Consider the following 25,227-nt stretch of genomic DNA (forward strand, 5'->3'; position numbering starts at 1 on the left):
TAAAGCTCTCTCTACACTGTCCCCATCAAACACTCCCAGGACAGGTACAGCACGGGGTTAGATACAGAGTAAAGCTCCCTCGACACTGTCCCCATCAAACACTCCCAGGACAGGTACAGCACGGGGATAGACACAGAGTAATGCTCCCTCTACACTGTCCCCATCAAACACTCCCAGGCCAGGTACAGCACGGGGTTAGATACAGAGTAAAGCTCCCTGTGGATTTAGAGCAGAACTTGAAAGTCTATAAGTGCATCTTTGACCTCTGTTGTGTTGAAAATGTCCGCTTGATATCAAGAAAATGATTTAAAATCCTGACGTGTTGTAACTTTCCGCAATTTCCGGACTTTCTGGGCTTGATGGATATTACAACATGCTGCTGTGCAGAGAGACCTGGGTGTGCTAGTGCATGAGTCACAGAAAGTTGGTTTACAAGTGCAACAGGTGATTAAGAATAGGGCGGTTATGTTGCAATTGTATAAGGTGTTAGTGAGGCCACACCTGGAGTATTGTGTTCAGTTTTGGTCTCCTTACTTGAGAAAGGACGTACTGGCGCTGGAGGGTGTGCAGAGGAGATTCACTAGGTTAATCCCAGAGCTGAAGGGGTTGGATTATGAGGAGAGGTTGAGTAGACTGGGACTGTACTCGTTGGAATTTAGAAGGATGAGGGGAGATCTTATAGAAACATTTAAAATTATGAAGGGAATAGATAGGATAGATGCGGGCAGGTTGTTTCCACTGGCGGGTGAAAAGCAGAACTAGGGGACATAGCCTCAAATAAGGGGAAGTAGATTTAGGACTGAGTTTAGGAGGAACTTCTTCACCCAAAGGGTTGTGAATCTATGGAATTCCTTGCCCAGTGAAGCAGTTGAGGCTCCTTCATTACATGTTTTTAAGGTAAAGATAGATAGTTTTTTGAAGAATAAAGGGATTAAGGGTTATGGTGTTCGGGCCGGAAAGTGGAGCTGAGTCCACAAAAGATCAGCCATGATCTAATTGAATGGCAGAGCAGGCTCGAGGGGCCAGATGGCCGACTCCTGCTCCTAGTTCTTATTATTGTCACAAGTAGGCTGACATTAACACTGCAATGAAGTTACTGTGAAAAGCCCCTAGTCGCCACATTCCGGCGCCTGTTCGGGTCACAGAGGGAGAATTCCGAATTCTCAGCTGCTCCGGGAATTGTGAAAGGGAGTAAGCCTTTCCTCTGGGTGGGATTACACACGAGGCTACATTACCCTTTCATACTGTTGAAGAGTTCCTCGGCCACCTTGTGGTGGAATATGACCTCGTCGCGGAAAAGCTCGATGCACAGACTGCACTGCATGGCTTCCTTCCAAAGCCTCAGACATGATGGATCCAGGTTCAAACTGTTGTGGCAGAGCAGGAAGCCAACTGCAGCAGTGAAAGAGAGAGAGCAGGTTTGTGATAGTGGCAGGTAACCTGGCACAGTGCAACAAATAGCAACCATTTTCATAGAATCATAGAATCCCGACAGTGCAGAAGGTGGCCATTTGGCCCATCGAGTCTGCACCGACCCTCCGAATGAGCACCCTAGCTTGGCCCACGCCCCTGTCCTATCCCCGTGACGTCGCCTAACCTTCTGCATATTTGGGAGCAATTTATTACGGCCAATCCACCTAACCTATACATCTTTGTACACTAAGGGACAATTTAACATGGCCAATCCATCTAACCTGTACATCTTTGGACACTAAGGGACAATTTATCATGGCCAATCCACCTAACCTGTACATCTTTGGACACTAAGGGGCAATATACACAGCCAATCCACCTAACCTGTACATCTTTGGACACTAAGGGACAATTTAACATGGCCATTCCCCCTAACCTGTACATCTTTGGACACTAAGGGACAATTTAACATGGCCAATCCACCTAACCTGCACATCTTTGGACACTAAGGGGCAATTTAACATGGCCAATCCACCTAACCTGTACATCTTTGGACACTAAGGGACAATTTAGCATGGCCAATCCACCTAACCTGCACATCTTTGGACACTAAGGGACAATTTAACATAGACAATCCACCTAACCTGTACATCGTTGGACACTAAGGGACAATTTATCATGGCCAATCCACCTAACCTGTACATCTTTGGACACTAAGGGACAATTTATCATGGGCAATCCACCTAACCTGAAGTGCATAACCTCGCATGTTTCCACATTGTATTTCATCTGCCACTTCATTGCCCACTCTCCTAGCTTGTCCAAATCCTTCTGCAGCCCCCTGCTTCCTCAATACTACCTGTCTCTCTGCAGATCTTTGTACAGAAATCATATACTCAGTTCTGTGCCATTCAATTTGATACAGATCTGTCATCAAAATTCAACTGCTCCACCAGTGTCGGACCACAGGATCAATGCAGGTAAACATGGCACTTTGACACACTGTGACACAAGATTGCACATTTTAGCTGATAATGCCTCTGGTTTCACATGAATCACTCAAGATGAGGGCACAGAGCTGGGAAGTGTTGGAAAGTTACAGGCGGATACATACTGATTATCCATCTCTCCATAATCTCCAGCGATAGGTATTCACACTGCATCTGAAATAGGATAACAACAAATAGCTGAATCGTTCTCCGTGCACGGTGCTATGATTTCCATATTTCTTAATCCCCACTATCAGATACTGCGATTTGTACCAAAGACACAACCAGGCAGAGAAACAGATGATTTCCTGTTGTTAATCTTTTACATTTTGTGCTCAAGGGAAGATAGAAGGGAAAGCAAGTCGGAATACAGAGCGTATGGGGATCAGGGTTCAGAGTGACAAATATCGGGGCCGAGGGTAACAGGTATCAGGCTTCAGGGCCCTGGGTAACAGGTATCAGGGTTCAGGGTAACAGGTATCAGGGTTCAGGGTTCAGGGTAACAGGTATCAGGGTTCACGGCCCAGGGTAACAGGTATCAGGGTTCAGGGTAACAGGTATCAGGGTTCAGGGTAACAGGTATCAGGGTTCACGGCCCAGGGTAACAGGTATCAGGGTTCAAGGTAACAGGTATCAGGGTTCACGGCCCAGGGTAACAGGTATCAGGGTTCAGGGCCCAGGGTAACAGGTGTCAGGGTTCAGGGCCCAGGGTAACAGGTGTCAGGGTTCAGGGCCCAGGGTAACAGGTATCAGGGTTCAGGGCCCAGGGTAACAGGTATCAGGCTTCAGGGTAACAGGTATCAGGGTTCAGGGGAACAGGTATCAGGGTTCAGAGGAACAGGTATCAGGGTAACAGGTAACAGGGTAACCGGTATCAGGGTAACAGGTATCAGGGTAACAGGTATCAGCGTAACAGGTATCAGGGTAACAGGTATCAGGGTAACAGGTATCAGGGTAACAGGTATCAGGGTAACAGGTATCAGGGTTCAGGGTAACAGGTATCAGGGTTCAGGGTAACAGGTATCAGGGTTCAGGGTAACAGGTATCAGGGTTCACGGCCCAGGGTAACAGGTATCAGGGTTCAAGGTAACAGGTATCAGGGTTCACGGCCCAGGGTAACAGGTATCAGGGTTCACGGCCCAGGGTAACAGGTATCAGGGTTCAAGGTAACAGGTATCAGGGTTCACGGCCCAGGGTAACAGGTATCAGGGTTCAGGGCCCAGGGTAACAGGTGTCAGAGTTCAGGGTAACAGGTATCAGGCTTCAGGGCCCAGGGTAACGGGTATCAGGGTTCAGGGCCCAGGGTAACGGGTATCAGGGTTCAGGGCCCACGGAAACGGGTATCTGGGTTCAGGGCCCAGGGTAACAGGTATCAGGGTTCAGGGTAACAGGTATCAGGGTTCAGGGCCCAGGGTAACAGGTGTCAGGGTTCAGGGTAACAGGTATCAGGGTTCAGGGTAACAGGTATCAGGGTTCAGGGTAACAGGTATCAGGGTTCAGGGTAACAGGTATCAGGGTTCAGGGTAACAGGTATCAGGGTTCAGGGTAACAGGGTTCAGGGTAACAGGGTTCAGGGTAACAGGTATCAGGGTAACAGGTATCAGGGTAACAGGTATCAGGGTAACAGGTATCAGGGTAACAGGTATCAGGGTAACAGGTATCAGGGTTCAGGGTAACAGGTATCAGGGTAACAGGTATCAGGGTAACAGGTATCAGGGTAACAGGTATCAGGGTTCAGGGTAACAGGTATCAGGGTAACAGGTATCAGGGTAACAGGTATCAGGGTAACAGGTATCAGGGTTCAGGGTAACAGATATCAGGGTTCAGGGTAACAGGTATCAGGGTTCAGGGTAACAGGGTTCAGGGTAACAGGGTTCAGGGTAACAGGGTTCAGGGTAACAGGTATCAGGGTTCAGGGTAACAGGTATCAGGGTTCAGGGGAACAGGTATCAGGGTTCAGGGGAACAGGTATCAGGGTAACAGGTATCAGGGTTCAGGGTAACAGGTATCAGGGTTAAGGGTAACAAGTATCAGGGTATCAGGGTTCAGGGTAACAGGTATCAGGGTAACAGGGTTCAGGGTAACAGGGTTCAGGGTAACAGGGTTCAGGGTAACAGGGTTCAGGGTAACAGGGTTCAGGGGAACAGGGTTCAGGGGAACAGGGTTCAGGGGAACAGGGTTCAGGGAACAGGGTTCAGGGGAACAGGGTAACAGGGTTCAGGGTAACAGGGTTCAGGGTAACAGGGTTCAGGGTAACAGGGTTCAGGGTAACAGGGTTCAGGGTAACAGGGTTCAGGGTAACAGGGTTCAGGGGAACAGGGTTCAGGGGAACAGGGTTCAGGGGAACAGGTATCAGGGTAACAGGTATCAGGGTAACAGGTATCAGGGTAACAGGTATCAGGGTTCAGGGTAACAGGTATCAGGGTAACAGGTATCAGGGTTCAGGGTTCAGGGTAACAGGTATCAGGGTAACAGGTATCAGGGTTCAGGGTTCAGGGTAACAGGTATCAGGGTAACAGGTATCAGGGTAACAGGTATCAGGGTTCAGGGTAACAGGTATCAGGGTAACAGGTATCAGGGTAACAGGTATCAGGGTAACAGGTATCAGGGTAACAGGTATCAGGGTAACAGGTATCAGGGTTCAGGGTAACAGGTATCAGGGGAACAGGTATCAGGGGAACAGGTATCAGGGTTCAGGGGAACAGGTATCAGGGTTCAGGGTAACAGGGTTCAGGGTAACAGGTATCAGGGTAACAGGTATCAGGGTAACAGGTATCAGGGTAACAGGTATCAGGGTAACAGGTATCAGGGTAACAGGTATCAGGGTTCAGGGTAACAGGTATCAGGGTTCAGGGTAACAGGTATCAGGGTTCAGGGTAACAAGTATCAGGGTAACAGGTATCAGGGTTCAGGGTAACAGGTATCAGGGTAACAGGTATCAGGGTAACAGGTATCAGGGTAACAGGGTTCAGGGTTCAGGGTAACAGGGTTCAGGGTAACAGGGTTCAGGGTAACAGGGTTCAGGGTAACAGGGTTCAGGGTAACAGGGTTCAGGGTAACAGGGTTCAGGTTAACAGGGTTCAGGTTAACAGGGTCCAGGGTAACAGGGTTCAGGGTAACAGGGTTCAGGGTAACAGGGTTCAGGGTAACAGGGTTCAGGGTAACAGGGTTCAGGGTAACAGGGTTCAGGGTAACAGGGTAACAGGTATCAGGGTAACAGGTATCAGGGTAACAGGTATCAGGGTAACAGGTATCAGGGTAACAGGTATCAGGGTTCAGGGTAACAGGTATCAGGGTTCAGGGTAACAGGTATCAGGGTTCAGGGTAACAGGGTAACAGGGTTCAGGGTAACAGGGTTCAGGGTAACAGGGTTCAGGGTTCAGGGTAACAGGGTTCAGGGTAACAGGGTTCAGGGTAACAGGGTTCAGGGTAACAGGGTTCAGGGTAACAGGTATCAGGGTATCAGGTATCAGGGTAACAGGTATCAGGGTAACAGGTATCAGGGTAACAGGTATCAGGGTTCAGGGGAACAGGTATCAGGGTTCAGGGGAACAGGTATCAGGGTAACAGGTATCAGGGTAACAGGTATCAGGGTTCAGGGTAACAGGTATCAGGGTTCAGGGTAACAGGTATCAGGGTTCAGGGTAACAAGTATCAGGGTAACAGGTATCAGGGTTCAGGGTAACAGGTATCAGGGTAACAGGTATCAGGGTAACAGGTATCAGGGTAACAGGGTTCAGGGTAACAGGGTTCAGGGTAACAGGGTTCAGGGTAACAGGGTTCAGGGTAACAGGGTTCAGGGTAACAGGGTTCAGGGTAACAGGGTTCAGGGTAACAGGGTAACAGGGTTCAGGGTAACAGGGTAACAGGGTTCAGGGTAACAGGGTTCAGGGTAACAGGGTTCAGGGTAACAGGGTTCAGGGTAACAGGGTTCAGGGTTCAGGGGAACAGGGTTCAGGGTAACAGGTATCAGGGTAACAGGTATCAGGGTAACAAGTATCAGGGTAACAGGTATCAGGTAACAGGTATCAGGGTAACAGGTATCAGGGTTCAGGGTAACAGGTATCGGGGTTCAGGGTAACAGGGTTCAGGGTAACAGGGTTCAGGGTAACAGGGTTCAGGGTAACAGGGTTCAGGGTAACAGGGTTCAGGGGAACAGGGTTCAGGGTAACAGGTATCAGGGTAACAGGTATCAGGGTAACAGGTATCAGGGTAACAGGTATCAGGGTAACAGGTATCAGGGTAACAGGTATCAGGGTAACAGGTATTAGGGTTCAGGGCACAGGGAAATGGGTATCAGGGTTCAGGGCCCAGGGTAACAGGTATCAGGCTTCAGGGCAACAGATATCAGGCTTCAGGGCCCAGGGTAACAGGTATCAGGGTTCAGGGTAACAGGTATCAGGGTTCAGGGTAACAGGTATCAGGGTTCAGGGTAACAGGTATCAGGGTTCAGGGTAACAGGTATCAGGGTTCAGGGTAACAGGTATCAGGGTTCAGGGTAACAGGTATCAGTGTTCAGGGTAACAGGTATCAGGGTTCAGGGTAACAGGGTTCAGGGTAACAGGGTTCAGGGTAACAGGGTTCAGGGTAACAGGGTTCAGGGTAACAGGGTTCAGGGTAACAGGGTTCAGGGTAACAGGTATCAGGGTAACTGGTATCAGGGTAACAGGTATCAGGGTAACAGGTATCAGGGTAACAGGTATCAGGGTTCAGGGTAACAGGTATCAGGGTAACAGGTATCAGGGTAACAGGTATCAGGGTAACAGGTATCAGGGTAACAGGTATCAGGGTAACAGGTATCAGGGTAACAGGTATCAGGGTTCAGGGTTCAGGGTAACAGGGTTCAGGGTAACAGGGTTCAGGGTAACAGGGTTCAGGGTAACAGGGTTCAGGGTAACAGGGTTCAGGGTAACAGGGTCCAGGGTAACAGGGTCCAGGGTAACAGGGTTCAGGGTAACAGGGTTCAGGGTAACAGGGTTCAGGGTAACAGGGTTCAGGGTAACAGGGTTCAGGGTAACAGGGTTCAGGGTAACAGGGTAACAGGTATCAGGGTAACAGGTATCAGGGTAACAGGTATCAGGGTAACAGGTATCAGGGTAACAGGTATCAGGGTTCAGGGTAACAGGTATCAGGGTTCAGGGTAACAGGTATCAGGGTTCAGGGTAACAGGGTAACAGGTATCAGGGTAACAGGGTTCAGGGTAACAGGTATCAGGGTAACAGGTATCAGGGTAACAGGTATCAGGGTTCAGGGTAACATGTATCAGGGTTCAGGGTAACAGGTATCAGGGTTCAGGGTAACAGGTATCTGGGTAACAGGTATCAGGGTTCAGGGTAACAGGGTAATAGGTATCAGGGTTCAGGGTAACAGGTATCAGGGTTCAGGGTAACAGATATCAGGGTTCAGGGTAACAGGTATCAGGGTAACAGGTATCAGGGTAACAGGGTAACAGGTATCAGGGTAACAGGTATCAGGGTTCAGGGTAACAGGTATCAGGGTTCAGGGTAACAGGTATCAGGGTTCAGGGTAACAGGGTAACAGGGTTCAGGGTAACAGGTATCAGGGTAACAGGTATCAGGGTAACAGGGTTCAGGGTAACAGGTATCAGGGTAACAGGTATCAGGGTAACAGGTATCAGGGTAACAGGGTTCAGGGTAACAGGTATCAGGGTAACAGGTATCAGGGTAACAGGTATCAGGGTTCAGGGTAACATGTATCAGGGTTCAGGGTAACAGGTATCAGGGTTCAGGGTAACAGGTATCTGGGTAACAGGTATCAGGGTTCAGGGTAACAGGGTAATAGGTATCAGGGTTCAGGGTAACAGGTATCAGGGTTCAGGGTAACAGATATCAGGGTTCAGGGTAACAGGTATCAGGGTAACAGGTATCAGGGTAACAGGGTAACAGGTATCAGGGTTCAGGGTAACAGGTATCAGGGTTCAGGGTAACAGGTATCAGAGTTCAGGGTAACAGGGTTCAGGGTAACAGGTATCAGCGTAACAGGTATTAGGGTTCAAGGTAACAGGTATCAGGGTAACAGGTATCAGGGTAACAGGTATCAGGGTAACAGGTATCAGGGTAACAGGGTTCAGTGCAACAGGTATCAGGGTAACAGGTAACAGGTATCAGGGTTCAGGGTAACAGGTATCAGGGTTCAGGGTAACAGGTATCAGGGTTCAGGGTAACAGGGTTCAGGGTAACAGGGTTCAGGGTAACAGGTATCAGGGTAACAGGTAACAGGTATCAGGGTTCAGGGTAACAGGTATCAGGGTTCAGGGTAACAGGTATCAGGGTTCAGGGTAACAGGGTTCAGGGTAACAGGGTTCAGGGTAACAGGTATCAGGGTTCAGGGTAACAGGTATCAGGGTAACAGGTATCAGGGTAACAGGTATCAGGGTAACTGGTATCAGGGTAACAGGGTTCAGGGTAACAGGGTTCAGGGTAACAGGTATCAGGGTAACAGGTATCAGGGTTCAGGGTAACAGGGTTCAGGGTTCAGGGTAACAGGGTTCAGGGTTCAGGGTAACAGGGTTCAGGGTTCAGGGTAACAGGGTTCAGGGTAACAGGGTTCAGGGTAACAGGGTTCAGGGTAACAGGGTTCAGGGTAACAGGGTTCAGGGTAACAGGGTTCAGGGTAACAGGTATCAGGATAACAGGTATCAGGGTTCAGGGTAACAGGTATCAGGGTTCAGGGTAACAGGTATCAGGGTTCAGGGTAACAGGGTTCAGGGTTCGGGGTAACAGGTATCAGGGTTCAGGTTAACAGGTATCAGGGTAACAGGTATCAGGGTAACAGGTATCAGGGTAACAGGTATCAGGGTAACAGGTATCAGGGTAACAGGTATCAGGGTAACAGGTATCAGGGTAACAGGTATCAGGGTAACAGGTATCAGGGTAACAGGGTAACAGGGTTCAGGGTAACAGGGTTCAGGGTAACAGGGTTCAGGGTAACAGGGTTCAGGGTAACAGGGTTCAGGTAACAGGTATCAGGGTATCAGGTATCAGGGTAACAGGTATCAGGGTAACAGGTATCAGGGTAACAGGTATCAGGGTAACAGGTATCAGGGTTCAGGGGAACAGGTATCAGGGTTCAGGGGAACAGGTATCAGGGTAACAGGTATCAGGGTAACAGGTATCAGGGTTCAGGGTAACAGGTATCAGGGTTCAGGGTAACAGGTATCAGGGTTCAGGGTAACAAGTATCAGGGTATCAGGGTTCAGGGTAACAGGTATCAGGGTAACAGGTATCAGGGTAACAGGTATCAGGGTAACAGGTATCAGGGTAACAGGGTTCAGGGTAACAGGGTTCAGGGTAACAGGGTTCAGGGTAACAGGGTTCAGGGTAACAGGGTTCAGGGTAACAGGGTTCAGGGTAACAGGGTAACAGGGTAACAGGGTAACAGGGTTCAGGGTAACAGGGTAACAGGGTTCAGGGTAACAGGGTTCAGGGTAACAGGGTTCAGGGTAACAGGGTTCAGGGTAACAGGGTTCAGGGTAACAGGGTTCAGGGTTCAGGGGAACAGGGTTCAGGGGAACAGGGTTCAGGGGAACAGGTATCAGGGTAACAGGTATCAGGGTTCAGGGTAACAGGTATCGGGGTTCAGGGTAACAGGGTTCAGGGTAACAGGGTTCAGGGTAACAGGGTTCAGGGTAACAGGGTTCAGGGGAACAGGGTTCAGGGTAACAGGTATCAGGGTAACAGGTATCAGGGTAACAGGTATCAGGGTAACAGGTATCAGGGTAACAGGTATCAGGGTAACAGGTATCAGGGTAACAGGTATCAGGGTAACAGGTATCAGGGTTCAGGGTAACAGGTATCAGGGGAACAGGTATCAGGGTAACAGGTATCAGGGTAACAGGTATCAGGGTAACAGGTATCAGGGTAACAGGTATCAGGGTAACAGGTATCAGGGTAACAGGTATCAGGGTTCAGGGCCCAGGGAAATGGGTATCAGGGTTCAGGGCCTAGGGTAACAGGTATCAGGGTTCAGGGTAACAGGTATCAGGGTTCAGGGTAACAGGTATCAGGGTTCAGGGTAACAGGTATCAGGGTTCAGGGTAACAGGTATCAGGGTTCAGGGTAACAGGTATCAGGGTTCAGGGTAACAGGTATCAGGGTTCAGGGTAACAGGGTTCAGGGTAACAGGGTTCAGGGTAACAGGTATCAGGGTAACAGGTATCAGGGTAACAGGTATCAGGGTAACAGGTATCAGGGTTCAGGGTAACAGGTATCAGGGTAACAGGTATCAGGGTAACAGGTATCAGGGTAACAGGTATCAGGGTAACAGGTATCAGGGTAACAGGGTAACAGGGTTCAGGGTAACAGGGTTCAGGGTAACAGGGTTCAGGGTAACAGGGTTCAGGGTAACAGGGTTCAGGTTAACAGGGTTCAGGTTAACAGGGTCCAGGGTAACAGGGTTCAGGGTAACAGGGTTCAGGGTAACAGGGTTCAGGGTAACAGGGTTCAGGGTAACAGGGTTCAGGGTAACAGGTATCAGGGTAACAGGTATCAGGGTAACAGGTATCAGGGTAACAGGTATCAGGGTAACAGGTATCAGGGTAACAGGTATCAGGGTAACAGGTATCAGGGTTCAGGGTAACACGTATCAGGGTTCAGGGTAACAGGTATCAGGGTTCAGGGTAACAGGGTAACAGGTATCAGGGTTCAGGGTAACACGTATCAGGGTTCAGGGTAACAGGTATCAGGGTTCAGGGTAACAGGGTAACAGGTATCAGGGTAACAGGTATCAGGGTAACAGGTATCAGGGTAACAGGGTAACAGGTATCAGGGATCAGGGTAACAGGTATCAGGGTTCAGGGTAACAGGTATCAGGGTTCAGGGTAACAGGTATCAGGGTTCAGGGTAACAGGTATCAGGGTTCAGGGTAACAGGTATCAGGGTTCAGGGTAACAGGGTTCAGGGTCACAGGGTTCAGGGTAACAGGGTAACAGGTATCAGGGTTCAGGGTTCAGGGTAACAGGGTTCAGGGTAACAGGTGTCAGGGTAACTGGTATCAGGGTAACAGGTATCAGGGTAACAGGGTTCAGGGTAACAGGGTTCAGGGTAACAGGGTTCAGGGTAACAGGTATCAGGGTAACAGGTATCAGGGTAACAGGTATCAGGGTTCAGGGTAACAGGGTTCAGGGTTCAGGGTAACAGGGTTCAGGGTTCAGGGTAACAGGGTTCAGGATTCAGGGTAACAGGGTTCAGGGTAACAGGGTTCAGGGTAACAGGGTTCAGGGTAACAGGGTTCAGGGTAACAGGGTTCAGGGTAACAGGGTTCAGGGTAACAGGGTTCAGGGTTCAGGGTAACAGGTATCAGGGTTCAGGGTAACAGGTATCAGGGTTCAGGGTAACAGGGTTCAGGGTTCGGGGTAACAGGTATCAGGGTTCAGGGTAACAGGTATCTGGGTAACAGGTATCAGGGTAACAGGTATCAGGGTAACAGGTATCAGGGTAACAGGTATCAGGGTAACAGGTATCAGGGTAACAGGGTTCAAGGTTCAGGGTAACAGGTGTCGGGGTTCAGGGTAATAGGGTTAAGGGTTAAGGGTAACAGGTATCAGGGTAACAGGTATCAGGGTAACAGGTATCAGGGTTCAGGGTTCAGGGTAACAGTTATCAGGGTAACAGGTATCAGGGTAACAGGTATCAGGGTAACAGGTATCAGGGTAACAGGTATCAGGGTAACAGGTATCAGGGTAACAGGTATCAGGGTAACAGGTATCAGGGTAACAGGTATCAGGGTAACAGGGTAACAGGTATCAGGGTAACAGGGTAACAGGTATCAGGGTTCAAGGTTCAGGGTAACAGGTATCAGGGTAACAGGTATCAGGGTAACAGGGTTCAGGGTAACAGCGTTCAGGGTAACAGCGTTCAGGGTAACAGGGTTCAGGGTAACAGGGTTCAGGGTAACAGCGTTCAGGGTAACAGCGTTCAGGGTAACAGGGTTCAGGGTAACAGGGTTCAGGGTAACAGGGTTCAGGGTAACAGGGTTCAGGGTAACAGGGTTCAGGGTAACAGGGTTCAGGGTAACAGGGTTCAGGGTAACAGGGTTCAGGGTAACAGGGTTCAGGGTAACAGGGTTCAGGGTAACAGGGTTCAGGGTTCAGGGTAACAGGTATCAGGATAACAGGTAACAGGGTTCATGGTAACAGGGTTCAGGGTAACAGGGTTCAGGGTAACAGGGTTCAGGGTAACAGGGTTCAGGGTAACAGGGTTCAGGGTAACAGGGTTCAGGGTAACAGGGTTCAGGGTTCAGGATAACAGGTATCAGGGTTCATGGTAACAGGGTTCATGGTAACCGGGTTCATGGTAACCGGGTTCATGGTAACCGGGTTCATGGTAACCGGGTTCATGGTCACCGGGTTCATGGTCACCGGGTTCATGGTAACAGGGTTCAGGGTAACAGGGTTCAGGGTAACAGGGTTCAGGGTAACAGGGTAACAGGGTTCAGGGTAACAGGGTTCATGGTAACCGGGTTCATGGTAACCGGGTTCATGGTAACCGGGTTCATGGTAACCGGGTTCATGGTAACCGGGTTCATGGTCACCGGGTTCATGGTCACCGGGTTCATGGTAACAGGGTTCAGGGTAACAGGGTTCAGGGTAACAGGGTTCAGGGTAACAGGGTAACAGGGTTCAGGGTAACAAGGTTCAGGGTAACAAGGTTCAGTGTAACAAGGTTCAGGGTAACAAGGTTCAGGGTAACAAGGTTCAGGGTATCAGGTTCAGGGTAACAGTTATCAGGGTAACAGGTATCAGGGTAACAGGTATCAGGGTAACAGGTATCAGGGTAACAGGTATCAGGGTAACAGGTATCAGGGTATCAGGGTTCAAGGTTCAGGGTAATAGGTATCGGGGTTCAGGGTAATAGGTTTAAGGGTAACAGGTATCAGGGTAACAGGTATCAGGGTAACAGGTATCAGGGTAACAGGTATCAGGGTAACAGGGTTCAGGGTTCAGGGTAACAGGTATCAGGGTTCATGGTAACAGGGTTCATGGTAACAGGGTTCATGGTAACAGGGTTCATGGTAACAGGGTTCATGGTAACAGGGTTCAGGGTAACAGGGTTCAGGGTAACAGGGTTCAGGGTTCAGGGTAACAGGGTTCAGGGTAACAGGGTTCAGGGTAACAGGGTTCAGGGTAACAGGGTTCAGGGTAACAGGGTTCAGGGTAACAAGGTTCAGGGTAACAAGGTTCAGGGTAACAAGGTTCAGGGTAACAAGGTTCAGGGTAACAAGGTTCAGGGTAACAAGGTTCAGGGTAACAAGGTTCAGGGTAACAAGGTTCAGGGTAACAGGTATCAGGGTTCAGGGTAACAGGTATCAGGGTTCAGGGTAACAGGTATCAGGGTTCAGGGTAACAGGTATCAGGGTTCAGGGTAACAGGGTAACAGGGTTCAGGGTTCAGGGTAACAGGGTAACAGGGTTCAGGGTAACAGGGTTCAGGGTAACAGGGTTCAGGGTAACAAGGTTCAGGGTAACAAGGTTCAGGGTAACAAGGTTCAGGGTAACAAGGTTCAGGGTAACAATGTTCAGGGTAACAAGGTACATGGTAACAAGGTTCAGGGTAACAGGTATCAGGTATCAGGGTAACAGGGTTCAGGGTAACAGGGTTCAGGGTAACAGGTATCAGGGTAACAGGGTTCAGGGTAACAGGGTTCAGGGTAACAGGGTTCAGGGTAACAGGGTTCAGGGTAACAGGGTTCAGGGTAACAGGGTTCAGGGTAACAGGGTTCAGGGTAACAGGTATCAGGGTAACAGGGCTCAGGGTAACAGGGTTCAGGGTAACAGGGTTCAGGGTAACAGGGTTCAAGGTAACAGGGTTCAGGGTAACAGGGTTCAGGGTAACAGGGTAACAGGGTTCAGGGTAACAGGGTTCAGGGTAACAGGGTTCAGGGTAACAGGGTTCAGGGTAACAGGGTTCAGGGTTCAGGGTTCAGCATTACAGGGTTCAGGGTAACAGGGTTCAGGGTAACAGGTTTACAGGTACCAGCGCCTGTATCGTCACTTCTGAGCACATTGGTTGATCAGTATTAACTGAAGTTCATCATGGGACTCTACGTGTGGACTGGACGATAGAAATGGATCCAACTGTCAGATGAATGTAATTCTGGAGAATGAAGTATGTTGATGAGGAGAGCAGGAAGGATATTATATATGTGAGGGAAAAACACACCTAGAAAGGTTTTTGTACTTTTTCTGGGAAAACAAATTGTAATATTGTGCAGAGGTGATTGTTGGGAAATGTTCTGGAATGAGTAAATGATTGTGCTTACCGTGTCAGAGACGGCGGGCGTGAGCATCATGACTGGCACACTTATCACGCTGAGTAAGTGAGCGCTCCGCCAATCATCTGCTTTGAGATTCCTCCTCAGGAAGAGGAATTGTAGGGAGAGCAGAGCATCAGCGATGAGCTACAACAGCGAAAGGAGCAAATCCAGAGTGTCAATCATCCAGCTACAACACTGCACCATTCCCTCATCCATCAACAAGATTACACAACCGTCATGGTGCAAATGGAGGCCATTCAGCCCATCGTGTCAGCACCAGCTCTCCAAACGTGCATCATAACTGAGTCCCACTCCCCTGTCCCGGTACACATTGTTTCTATTCTAATAATAATCTAATTCCCCCTTTAATGCCCTCGATTGAACCTGCCTCCACCACACTTCCAGGCCATGCATTCCAGACACATTTTAATGAGGACACGGACACCTAGTAAAAAAAGAGCTTTGATTTATTTACAGTTACGGTATATACACTCCCGGTGGATCCCGACCGGGCCTCGATCTGCTCGCTGCCTTACCAGCTGACCTTTTAGCCAATGCTGAATGGAGTTCCCCCACTGCTCCTGGGGCAGCTCGTACTCCGCAAGAACCACGGGAAGCTAATCATCCCGTATGTCCCGTGCGGGATATTACGTTCCTCCCCCAACAAAGTCCGAAGATCCCCAAGACACCCGATGAGGAGTTGAAGGAGGAGCAGAAGGAGGAGGACGGACTCTCTCCAGGTCCGGCAAATCATCGTGTACCTGTACGGAAGGCGGTGGCCGAGTGGTATTGTCACTGGGCTAGGAATCCAGAGAGCCAGGGTATTGCTCTGGGGACCCGGGTTCGAATCGCGTCAGGGCAGATGGTGGCAGATGACCATGAAACCATTGTCAATTTATGTGAAAACCCATTCACTAATGCCCTTTAGGGAAGGGAAATCTGCCGTCCTTACCTGGTCTGGCCTATATGTGACTCTAGACCCACAGCAATGCCCTCTGGGATGGGCAATAAAACGCTGGCACAGCCAATGATGCCCACATCCCATGAATGAATGAATAAAGTTGGCATATACCTCGCAGGGGACCGTGGCCTGCGGTGGGAACGCCGTGGTGGACCATCGGCAGGAGGCGGCTGAACTGTTGAATCAGCGTCCGAGACCTCCGATGTCTGCGTCTCCATTTCAGAGTGTAACGCTACAATATCGGGCATGTCGGTGTCGACGCAGACTGGAGGCGTCACACCCGGCTGGTTGGGCTATGGAGATGGAGGATCCAGGACAGGTTTCTTCCGAGGAACCTCACGAGGGACCAACCTCCGCGGGCGAATGTGATCCAAACGCCGTCTCATCAGTTGTCCCCAAACCTGAACTTGGTCCCATTTAACGGACGACATCCCGGAGAGCCAGTTGGCAAAGTTACAAACGTACACCATGTCGTAAGGTGGCAAGTGTCGAAGAGGTCGATGTCGAACTGGGCAGCGCCCTTGCAAACCTCGGTTACGGCGCACCTTCACGCCGACGTCTGGGAGAATCAAACTGGGTCGGATACGAAACCTACGACCCATGAGCATCTCAGCAGGGGCCACCCCAGTTACGTGAGGTGGTGCGGTCCTGTACGAGAATAAATAAACGTGCCAGCTTGGTGCTGTTGACAGATGGAGCTCCGTTGAGCCAACGTCTCGATATCCGAGCCCAAACCCAGCCACCAGAAATAACGTCTCACCGGCATCTTTATTTCGGACTCTCCGGGGTGCCCGTTGTGAAGGTCCCTGAAAACGATTTCCTGGCCCTTCTCCAAAACAACAACCCTCATTCTCCACAGGAGGAAACCATCTCCCACAGTCAGCTCCGAGAACTTCGAGGAGAAAGCTTTCAACTCCCCTGCTGGCTGTCAATGCTGCCCACAGTATGGCAGCAGATGATGCACCTTAGCAAAGACGAGGTCGGTCTGTGTCCAGACACGAACACACGATGCAGTGATGAGCAAAGAGTCCTTAAAATTCAGGACACCGACCACATTGTCCAGCATCCGGGAGGCAAAGGTGATCGGACGTTCAAGGCCATCACTCATCCAGTGAGATAGGACTTTCCAATCCCATACGACAATGCGTCGCACGTGACGAATAATGGCTTTGAAGGATCAAAATGTGTCTACACCCTCAAAGAGGACAATCACTGCTTCACTTTTGTAAACTCCTCATCCTGGGCCTTGTCCCACACCCAAGGCTGGTGTTTCTTGAGGAGCAAATGAAGGGGGGACGAGGACGGTGGCCAAATTCGGATTGAACATGCCACAATAATTGACCAATCCATGAAAAGTACGCAGCTCGGTGGGAGTGCGGGAGCTTTTCTGATGGCTCTCACTTTCTGTTCAAAAGGCTTGGTGCTGTGGGATTGTGTCCCAGTTAAAATAAAAACAGAAAGGGCATGCCTGCTCTCACCCCTCACACTCCCTCACCATCCTGTACACTCCTCGTACCCTATTGATGCCACCTTGTACCCCCACCACTCAGCCCCTCCATGCCCCCCCCACCCGGATGCCAAAATATGCCCCCCGAATGAGCCCTTATGGCCCCTAATACCCCCATGTCAAGATGCGCCCCCCAGACCAATTCCTATGACCCCCCTCATGTGCCTGATGCCAAGCTTTCTATGGCCATTAACCTTTTTACACCATATTCAAACAATGAACACAAAACAGACAGTGAAAAGGTTTTTAAAAAGAGTCATTTATTGATAATTCCTTCAGCAAAGGCTCTATAATGAGGTTTTGCTGAAAGACGAGACATCCATGAACTCTTGAAGCACCCAACTCCCTGGGGAAACAGTGCTTGATTGACAGCCCTGGCTCTCTCTGATCTATGCTGTCACTTGCATAATGTTTATTTACACAAGATTGATTGGTTACAAGTGCTACAATTTGTGCTTTTGATCATTTCAAGGATCCAGATGATTGACACTTTTATTGGGCAGTAGGTTTTGTTTTTAGAATGTTTAGGTCTTGCTCACTTGAAACAAAAGCTGGAGAAAAAGAAAACTTCTAAAATTAAAGTGTGTGTGCAAACAATCAACTCTCTGCTTGTTTTGCAAAAATAAATTCGTGTGCGAGGAGATTGTTGAGTCCAGGAGGAGCCGTGTAATGCTTTGTACAGAATATGGTGGCTTCCAATTGATGCTTAGCGCTGCTGCCTCACAGCGCCAGGGACCCGGGATCAATTCCAGCCTTGGGTCACTGTCTGTGCGGAGTCTGCACGTTCTCCCCGTGTCTGCGTGGGTTTCCTCCGGGTGCTCCGGTTTCCTCCCGCAGCCCAAAGATGTACAGGTTAGGTGGATTGGCCATGCTAAATTGTCCCTTAGTGTCCAAAGATGTGCAGGTTAGGTGGATTGGCCATGTTAAATTGCCCCTTAGTGTCCAAAGATGTGCAGGTTAGGTGGATTGGCCATGATCAATGCGCAGATTTATGGGGATTGGGCGGGAGATTGGGCCTGCGTGCGGTGCACTTTCAGAGGGCCGATGCAGACTCAATGGGCCGAATGGCCTCCTTCTGCACTGCAGAGATTCTATGATTCTATTTTATGACAAACGGAAAATCTTTTTGAACTGCCTGCCGATGGAGAAAACTGAGCAAGGTTTGAAGCACCTCCCTGAATCAGTGAGACAATTTTGATTTGGGGACACGGCCTCTGTTGTGAGTGGGGCCTGACCTGGGCAAACAGCACAAACGTGATCTGAGATAGAATTCCTCAATGTTTTACACTGGAGCCCAGTCGATTGCCCCCAAGTAAACGCCGGGAAGCAAGCGGTAACTTTCCATCGGGGTACCTCCCCAACGTGGTTTTGATAAGATCAATGCTTACCTTCCAATGTGGTGTGAATTCCTCCGTTAGCTTCTTAACTGGATGGTCATAGTCCAGCATCATCTGCCCAAGTTTGGGATAACTAGCTTCGCTAATTGAGAAAGAGATGGACATTAACAACAGTTATAATGTGGAACTGGTGACAACAACTCATATTGATATTGTGCCTTTGGTATAATAGAACATCCCACAGTGCTTCACAAGTTATGGGGCTGTTCCACATAGATTCCCTACAGTGCAGAAGGAGGCCATTCGGCCCATCGAGTCTGCACCGGGCCTCTGAAAGAACATCCTACCGAGACCCACTCCCCTGCCCTATCCCTGTAACCCCACCTAATCATTGGACTCTAAAGGACAATTTATCATGGCCAATCCACCTCACCTGCACATCTTTGAACACTAAGGGACAATTTAGCATGGCCAATCCACCTCAGCTGCACATCTTTGAACACTAAGGGACAATTTAACACGGCCAATCCACCTCACCTGCACATCTTTGAACACTAAGGGACAATTTAGCATGGCCAATCCACCTCAGCTGCACATCTTTGAACACTAAGGGACAATTTATCATGGCCAATCCACCTAACCTGCACATCTTTGAACACTAAGGGACAATTTAGCATGGCAAATCCACCTAACCTGCACATCTTTGGACACAAAGGGACAATTTAGAATAGCCAATCCACCTAACCTGCACATCTTTGGACACTAAGGGACAATTTAGCATGGCCAATCCACCTAACCTGCACATCCTTGGACTGTGGAAGGGCAGCACAGTGGCGCAGTGGTTAGCACTGCTGCCTCACGGCGCCGAGGTCCCAGGTTCGATTCCGGCTCTGGGTCACTGTCCGTGTGGAGTTTGCACATTCTCTCCGTGTCTGCGTGGGTTTCGCCCCCACAACCCAAAGATGTGCAGGCTAGGTCGATTGGCCGCGCTAAATTGCCCCTTAATTGGAAAATAAGAAAATGAATTGGGTACTCTGAATTTTTGAAAAATCTTTGGACTGTGGGAGGAAACCGGAGCACCCGGAGGAAACCCACGCAGACACGGGGAGAACGTGCAGACTCTATGCACACACCCGAGGCCGGAATTGAACCCGGGTCCCTGGCTCTGTGAGGCAGCAGTGCTAACCACTGTGCCACCGCGCTGCCCCAAGACAGACATGGGGACAGAGCAGTTCAAGTTTCAAAGCGAAATAGTGGGAACTCTGAAATAACAATTAGAAATGCTACAAATACTCTGCTGGTAAATGAGGAGAGAGGAACTGAGTTTCAGATGAAAGCTCCTCGACCTGAAACCCAAATTCAGATTAGCCTTTCACAGATGCTGCCAGACCGGCTGAATATTACCCGTCATTTTCTGCTTTTGATTAATTCAACCTAACCACGGTAATGGAAAAATTATTGGAAAAGATTTGGAGTTTCAGGATGAATGTTCATTTGGAAAGACACGGATTAGTCAGAAACAGTCAGCCCTGATTTGTTAGGGGGGGGGGGGGTCATGTCTGGCCAACAGGATTGGATTTTCTGAGGATGTAATAAGGAGGGTCGATGAGGGTCAGTGGTTGATGTAATCTACATGGATTTCAGCAAGGCTTTTGAGAAGATTCCACAAGGCAGACTGTTCACAAAATTAAAAAATCATGGGATCCAAGGGAAAATTGGATCCAGAAATGACGCCGAGACGGGAAGTAAAAGGGGAAAGGTGGATGGGTGTTTGTGTGACTGGACGGCTATTTCCAATAAGGATTCCACGGGGCTCAGTATGAGATCCCTGGCTTTTTGTGGTCTCTGTAGTGATATCATGGTTGTGTTGTAATTCACCGCCTGACCACTAGGAGTCTCATTAGTATATAAGTGAATGTTAGAGTCAGCTGACCTCAGACTGATTTAGGGAGCTGAGAGAGAGATTACTTGTGCGTGATCATACTATTATTCATCTGTTGTTTTGTATATATTTGACCCAAATTTAATGTTAATAAATCGTTTATTGCTTTAGCTACAAGTGTTCTTGTATAAATCAGGCCAGCCGACAAGAACTTTACAGTCTATGTCAATTTGGTCTTGAATGTAGAGGATATGGTTAAGAGGTTTACAGATGATACAATAATTATCCGTGTGGTTGGTAATGAGGAGGAACGCTGCAGACTGCAGGCAGATATCAAAGGACTGGTCAGGTGGGTGGAATAGGAGCAAATAGAGTTCAATCCGGAGAAATGTGAGGTCATGTATTTGGGGAATGTTAACAAGGAACTGGGAATCCACAATAAATGGAAGGATAGTGAGAAGTGTAGAGGAACAGAGGGACCTTGGAGTGTATGTCCACAGATCCCTGGGTAGGAAAATGGTTAATGGATCTGTCTCCACACACAGGTTACTCATGATTCTGGACAGGTGGATAAGGTGGTTATGAAGGTAGACCGGATACTTGCCTTTATCAGCCGAGATATTGAATAGAAGAGCTGGAAGGTGATGCTGGAACTGTATAAACACCAACTGGAGTACTGTGTACAGTTCTGGTCACTGCACTATAGGAATGATGTGGTTATAGTGGAGAGGTTGCAGAGGAGATTCACCAGGGTGCTGCCTGGTCTGGAGAATTTGAATTGTGAGGAAGGATTGGAAACAAAGAACAAAGAAAAGTACAGCACAGGAACAGGCCCTTCGGCCCTCCAAGCCTGTGCCGACCATGCTGCCCATCTAAACTACAATCTTCTACACTTCCTGGGTCCGTGTCTCTCTATTCCCATCCTATTCATGTATTTGTCAAGATGCCCCTTAAACGTCACTATCGTCCCTGCTTCCACCACCTCCTCCGGCAGCGAGTTCCAGGCACCCACTACCCTCTGTGTAAAAAACTTACCTCCTACATCTCTAAACCTTGCCCCTCGCACCTTAAACCTATGCCCCCTAGTAATTGACCCCTCTACCCTGGGAAAAAGCCTCTGACTATCCACTCTGTCTATGCCCCTCAATTTTGTAGACCTCTATCAGGTCGCCCCTCAACCTCCGTTGTTCCAGTGAGAACAAACCAAGTTTATCCAACCTCTCCTCATAGCTAATGCCCTCCATACCAGGCAACATCCTGGTAAATCCCTTCTGCACCCTCTCTAAAGCCTCCACATCCTTCTGGTAGTGTGGCGGCCAGAATTGAACACTATACTCCAAGTGTGGCTGAGGCTGTTTGTTTTGGAACAGAGGGAGCTGAGGGGAGACCTCACTGAAGTGTATAAAATGATGAGGGGTCTGGATAGAGTGGGCAGGAAGGAGTTATTCACTTTGGCTGAGGGGCCCATAACCAGGGACATAGATTGAGGGTGAGAGGGAGGAAGTGTAGAGGGAATTTGAAGGGTTTTTTCACTTGGAAAGAGGTGGGGGATCCGGAACTCAGAACCTGAAAGGGTGATCGAGGCAGAAACCCTCATCACATTGAAACAATACTTGGATACGGACGTGTACCGTAACCTACAAGGCTACGGACCAAGAACTGGGAAATGGGATTAGGCTGGATGGCTACTGGTGGGCCGGTGTGGACACAATGGGCTGAATGGCCTCCTTCTGTGCTAGAGGTTTCTCAGATTTTCTTTCCTACCTTAATGACCACGAGCTTGGTCAAAGAGGTAAGTTTTAAAGAGCGTCATAAGGAGGAAAGTGAGGTGGAGGGCAGGATAGGCGTACTGAGGGAATTCGACAGATTGGGGCCCAGGCAGCAGAAAACATGGCCGCCAATGGTGGAGTGACTAAAATCAGGGACACTCAAGAGGCCGGAATTAGAGGAGCGCAGAGGTCTCAGAGGGTTGTAGGACATGAAGAGGTCAGGGAGGCGGTGAGGCCATGGAGGGTTTTGAAAACAAGGCTGGTATTTTAAAATCGAGATGTTGCTTGACAGGCAGCCAGTGTAGGTCAGAGAGCACACGGGGTGATCGGAGAATCGGTCCTTTAAGAGTCCTTCCTGTTTGTTCCCATTTCTTTTATTTTAGTTTTATTATTTTGGTCCATGGACCCATAATCGGACCTTTCAGCAGAAGAATCAAAGTTGAAACGACCTGCTTGCCTGGACACTGTGTTCCTAGGTGTTGTATTTTGGAAAGGAGAAACCAGCCTCCTCGTCACTGAGTGGTTCTTAGGATCCAGCTTTGGATGGAGTTGGTTCGATTGGTTAGCTGGCAACCAGTGGGTTGGCCAGGGACAGTTTTTCTGCCTGACAATGGCCAGTGATTGGTTCCTGCGTGACGCTTTCTCAGAAAACTTAGCAGAAGTGTTTAGACCTTGAAAGAGGAGGGATTTCTGGTTGTCTCTCCTACTTGCTGGAGTGAAAGAACTGCTCTATTGTTCTGAAAGCAGTGAGTGTCCGGCACATCCTTTGCTGTGAACCTGAAACGATGCTGAGTCTGCAGAGAAGGCAGACAACCCTCTCAGAGAAAACCATCTCAAGCCTGGAAGGAAGAAGTACCAAAACGAAAGTCTGAACTTCAGAAAGACATTGACTGGAAATCATCCCAATGCATCAAAGATCCTTATCCTTGAATTTTTATTTATATTTCTTTCCCTTTCCGCCGCCCTTTCCCTTCTGTGCTGTTTGTTTGTGTGTGTGTCTGAGTGAGTGGGTGAGTGTGTGTGTCTGAGTGAGTGTGTGTGTATGTGCGTGTGTGTGTATATGTGCGTGTGCATATGTATGGGTGTATGTGTGTGCGTGCGCACGTGAGTGTGTGTGTGTGCCCGCACACGTGTGTGTGCGCCCACACGTGTGTATCTGTGTGTATGTATGAGTGTGTATGTGTGCGTACACGCATATATGCGTGTGCCCGCACATGTGTGTGTATGAGTGTGTGTGCATGTACGAGTGCGTATGTGTGTGTATATGTGTGTGTCCGCATATGTATGTGTGTGTGCGAGTGTGTATGTGTGTGCGTGTACATGTGTGTGTCTGTGTGTGCGCGTGTGTAGCGAGTTGTGGCAGTTAGGGAGGGGTGTTTGGGAAAGATGTAGTAGATAGTCAGTTGCATTTTCTGTCCGTTTGATTATAATACTGAACATTAAAGGTTACTTGTGTTAAAGTTACAAACCTGGTGACTGTATTTTGTGGCTCAGCCAAGGTCCCCGGATATTTGAAATAACATCAAATTTCGCCTTCGACTCTGGGGCACGTGGGGCTGGAATTGACCCCCCACCAGCCCAGGGGGTGGTCAGACCATGCGTTAGGGCATGCGCAGCAGAGATTTGGATCACCTCAAATTTACAAATCTGAGGTGATCCAATGTGGGAGAGCCGCCAGGAGAGGGAGGGATCGGAATGGAGTAGTGGAGGAGAAAATGGGATGAGAATGAGTTAGAGTGGGAGAAAGTGGGATTAGAAGGGGTTAGAGTGGGAGCGAGTGGGATTTGAAGGGGTTAGTGTTGGAGAGTGTGGGACTAGAAAGAGTTAGAGTGGGAGCGAGTGGGATTGGAATGGATTAGAGTGGGAGCGAGTGGGATTGGAATGGATTAGAGTGGGAGAGAGTGGGATTAGAAGGGGTTAGAGTGGGAGAGTGCAGGTAACAATGACTGGTGTGGGGTATTGTTGAGTAAGAGTGCGTTTCACAGGCGAACGATCCTCATTGTGCATACAGAATATCACGAGAGCTGCAAGCTGTCTGTGACAATAGCTTTACCTCGATCCATTGGACATTTCATAGGCGCAGTTGTACATGCCGAGCAAGACCTTGCGATCATCGATCCGGGACACCATGAGGAACAGAGATGTATAGGTCACAATCAAATCAAGGTAGCCCTTGGTCAGGTCATAGTTGACATTCTGGAAGTGAAACCATTTTTCAAATAAATTACAGGTTATTTTGGGGATCTTTATCTAGTTCAGTTGCGCACTCTGAAACTGTCTCTTCCTTGTCTGCACTTAGCGGCCTTTCAAAATGTGTTCATTTGTGAACAGGTTTCAAGATTGTTCTGAATATAAACTTCAGCAACTGAGAGATTTGTTAAAAGTGTCATGTGAGAGTACCTTTAAGAGATGGATGTTTAAGCAATGTACCTTTAAGAAATGGAGCGGCTCATATTACTGAAGTGATGTCGGAGGGTGGGTGGAGCTGTTTTTTTTAGCTCAGCCACTTTGCAGTGTTTTGGTTTTCAGTTTGAGAGAGAGCAGCTGAAAAGTGCCTGGCTGGTTTGCTGTGAGCTGTTTTGAAAGGAGAAAGCCAGTTTGAGAGAGAGCAGCTGAAAAGTGCCTGGCTGGTTTGCTGTGAGATGTTTTGAAAGGAGAAAGCCAGTTTGAGAGAGAGCAGCTGAAAAGTGCCTGGCTGGTTTGCTGTGAGCTGTTTTGAAAGGAGAAAGCCAGTTTGAGAGAGAGCAGCTGAAAAGTGCCTGGCTGGTTTGCTGTGAGCTGTTTTGAAAGGAGAACGCCGGTTTGAGGAGAAAGCTGGGAGTGTTTGTGTGTTTTGCAAAAAGCTGCAAGAAGAAAACACAGAACTGGTCTGTTGATGTCTGAAAATCCAAAGACTATAAGTATATTGAATGTAATCTCATGCCTGTTGTTAAAGGTGAAGTCTTTTGGAGGTTTGAAGGAACATTTTGAGGGATCATTTAGTGTTGTATTATTTTCGGGGTTATCTTTGAAGTAAGGGGTGTTAAGGGATCCAATGTTTGTTTAAAAAAGTTAAGTTGAATTCATGGAATAAACATTGTGTTGTGTTTAAAAACCC

General features: G+C 48.9%; 1 protein-coding gene across 1 annotated transcript in view; it reads right to left on the bottom strand.

Annotated features, from left to right (window-relative positions):
* The window catches only part of LOC119958081 (nck-associated protein 1-like), a 75,959-nt gene that overhangs the window by 42,208 nt on the left and 8,524 nt on the right, over positions 1 to 25,227 (bottom strand). Inside the window, exons 4-8 of the mRNA XM_038786307.1 lie at positions 24,184 to 24,326; positions 18,531 to 18,621; positions 14,681 to 14,818; positions 2,528 to 2,576; positions 1,236 to 1,392 (exon numbers count right to left, since the gene is read on the bottom strand). Coding sequence (XP_038642235.1) covers positions 1,236 to 1,392; positions 2,528 to 2,576; positions 14,681 to 14,818; positions 18,531 to 18,621; positions 24,184 to 24,326 — 578 coding nt within the window. The remainder of the gene's footprint in view (positions 1 to 1,235; positions 1,393 to 2,527; positions 2,577 to 14,680; positions 14,819 to 18,530; positions 18,622 to 24,183; positions 24,327 to 25,227) is intronic.

Source organism: Scyliorhinus canicula, chromosome 28 (genome assembly GCF_902713615.1).
Source record: "Scyliorhinus canicula chromosome 28, sScyCan1.1, whole genome shotgun sequence".
Lineage (NCBI taxonomy): Eukaryota > Metazoa > Chordata > Chondrichthyes > Carcharhiniformes > Scyliorhinidae > Scyliorhinus > Scyliorhinus canicula.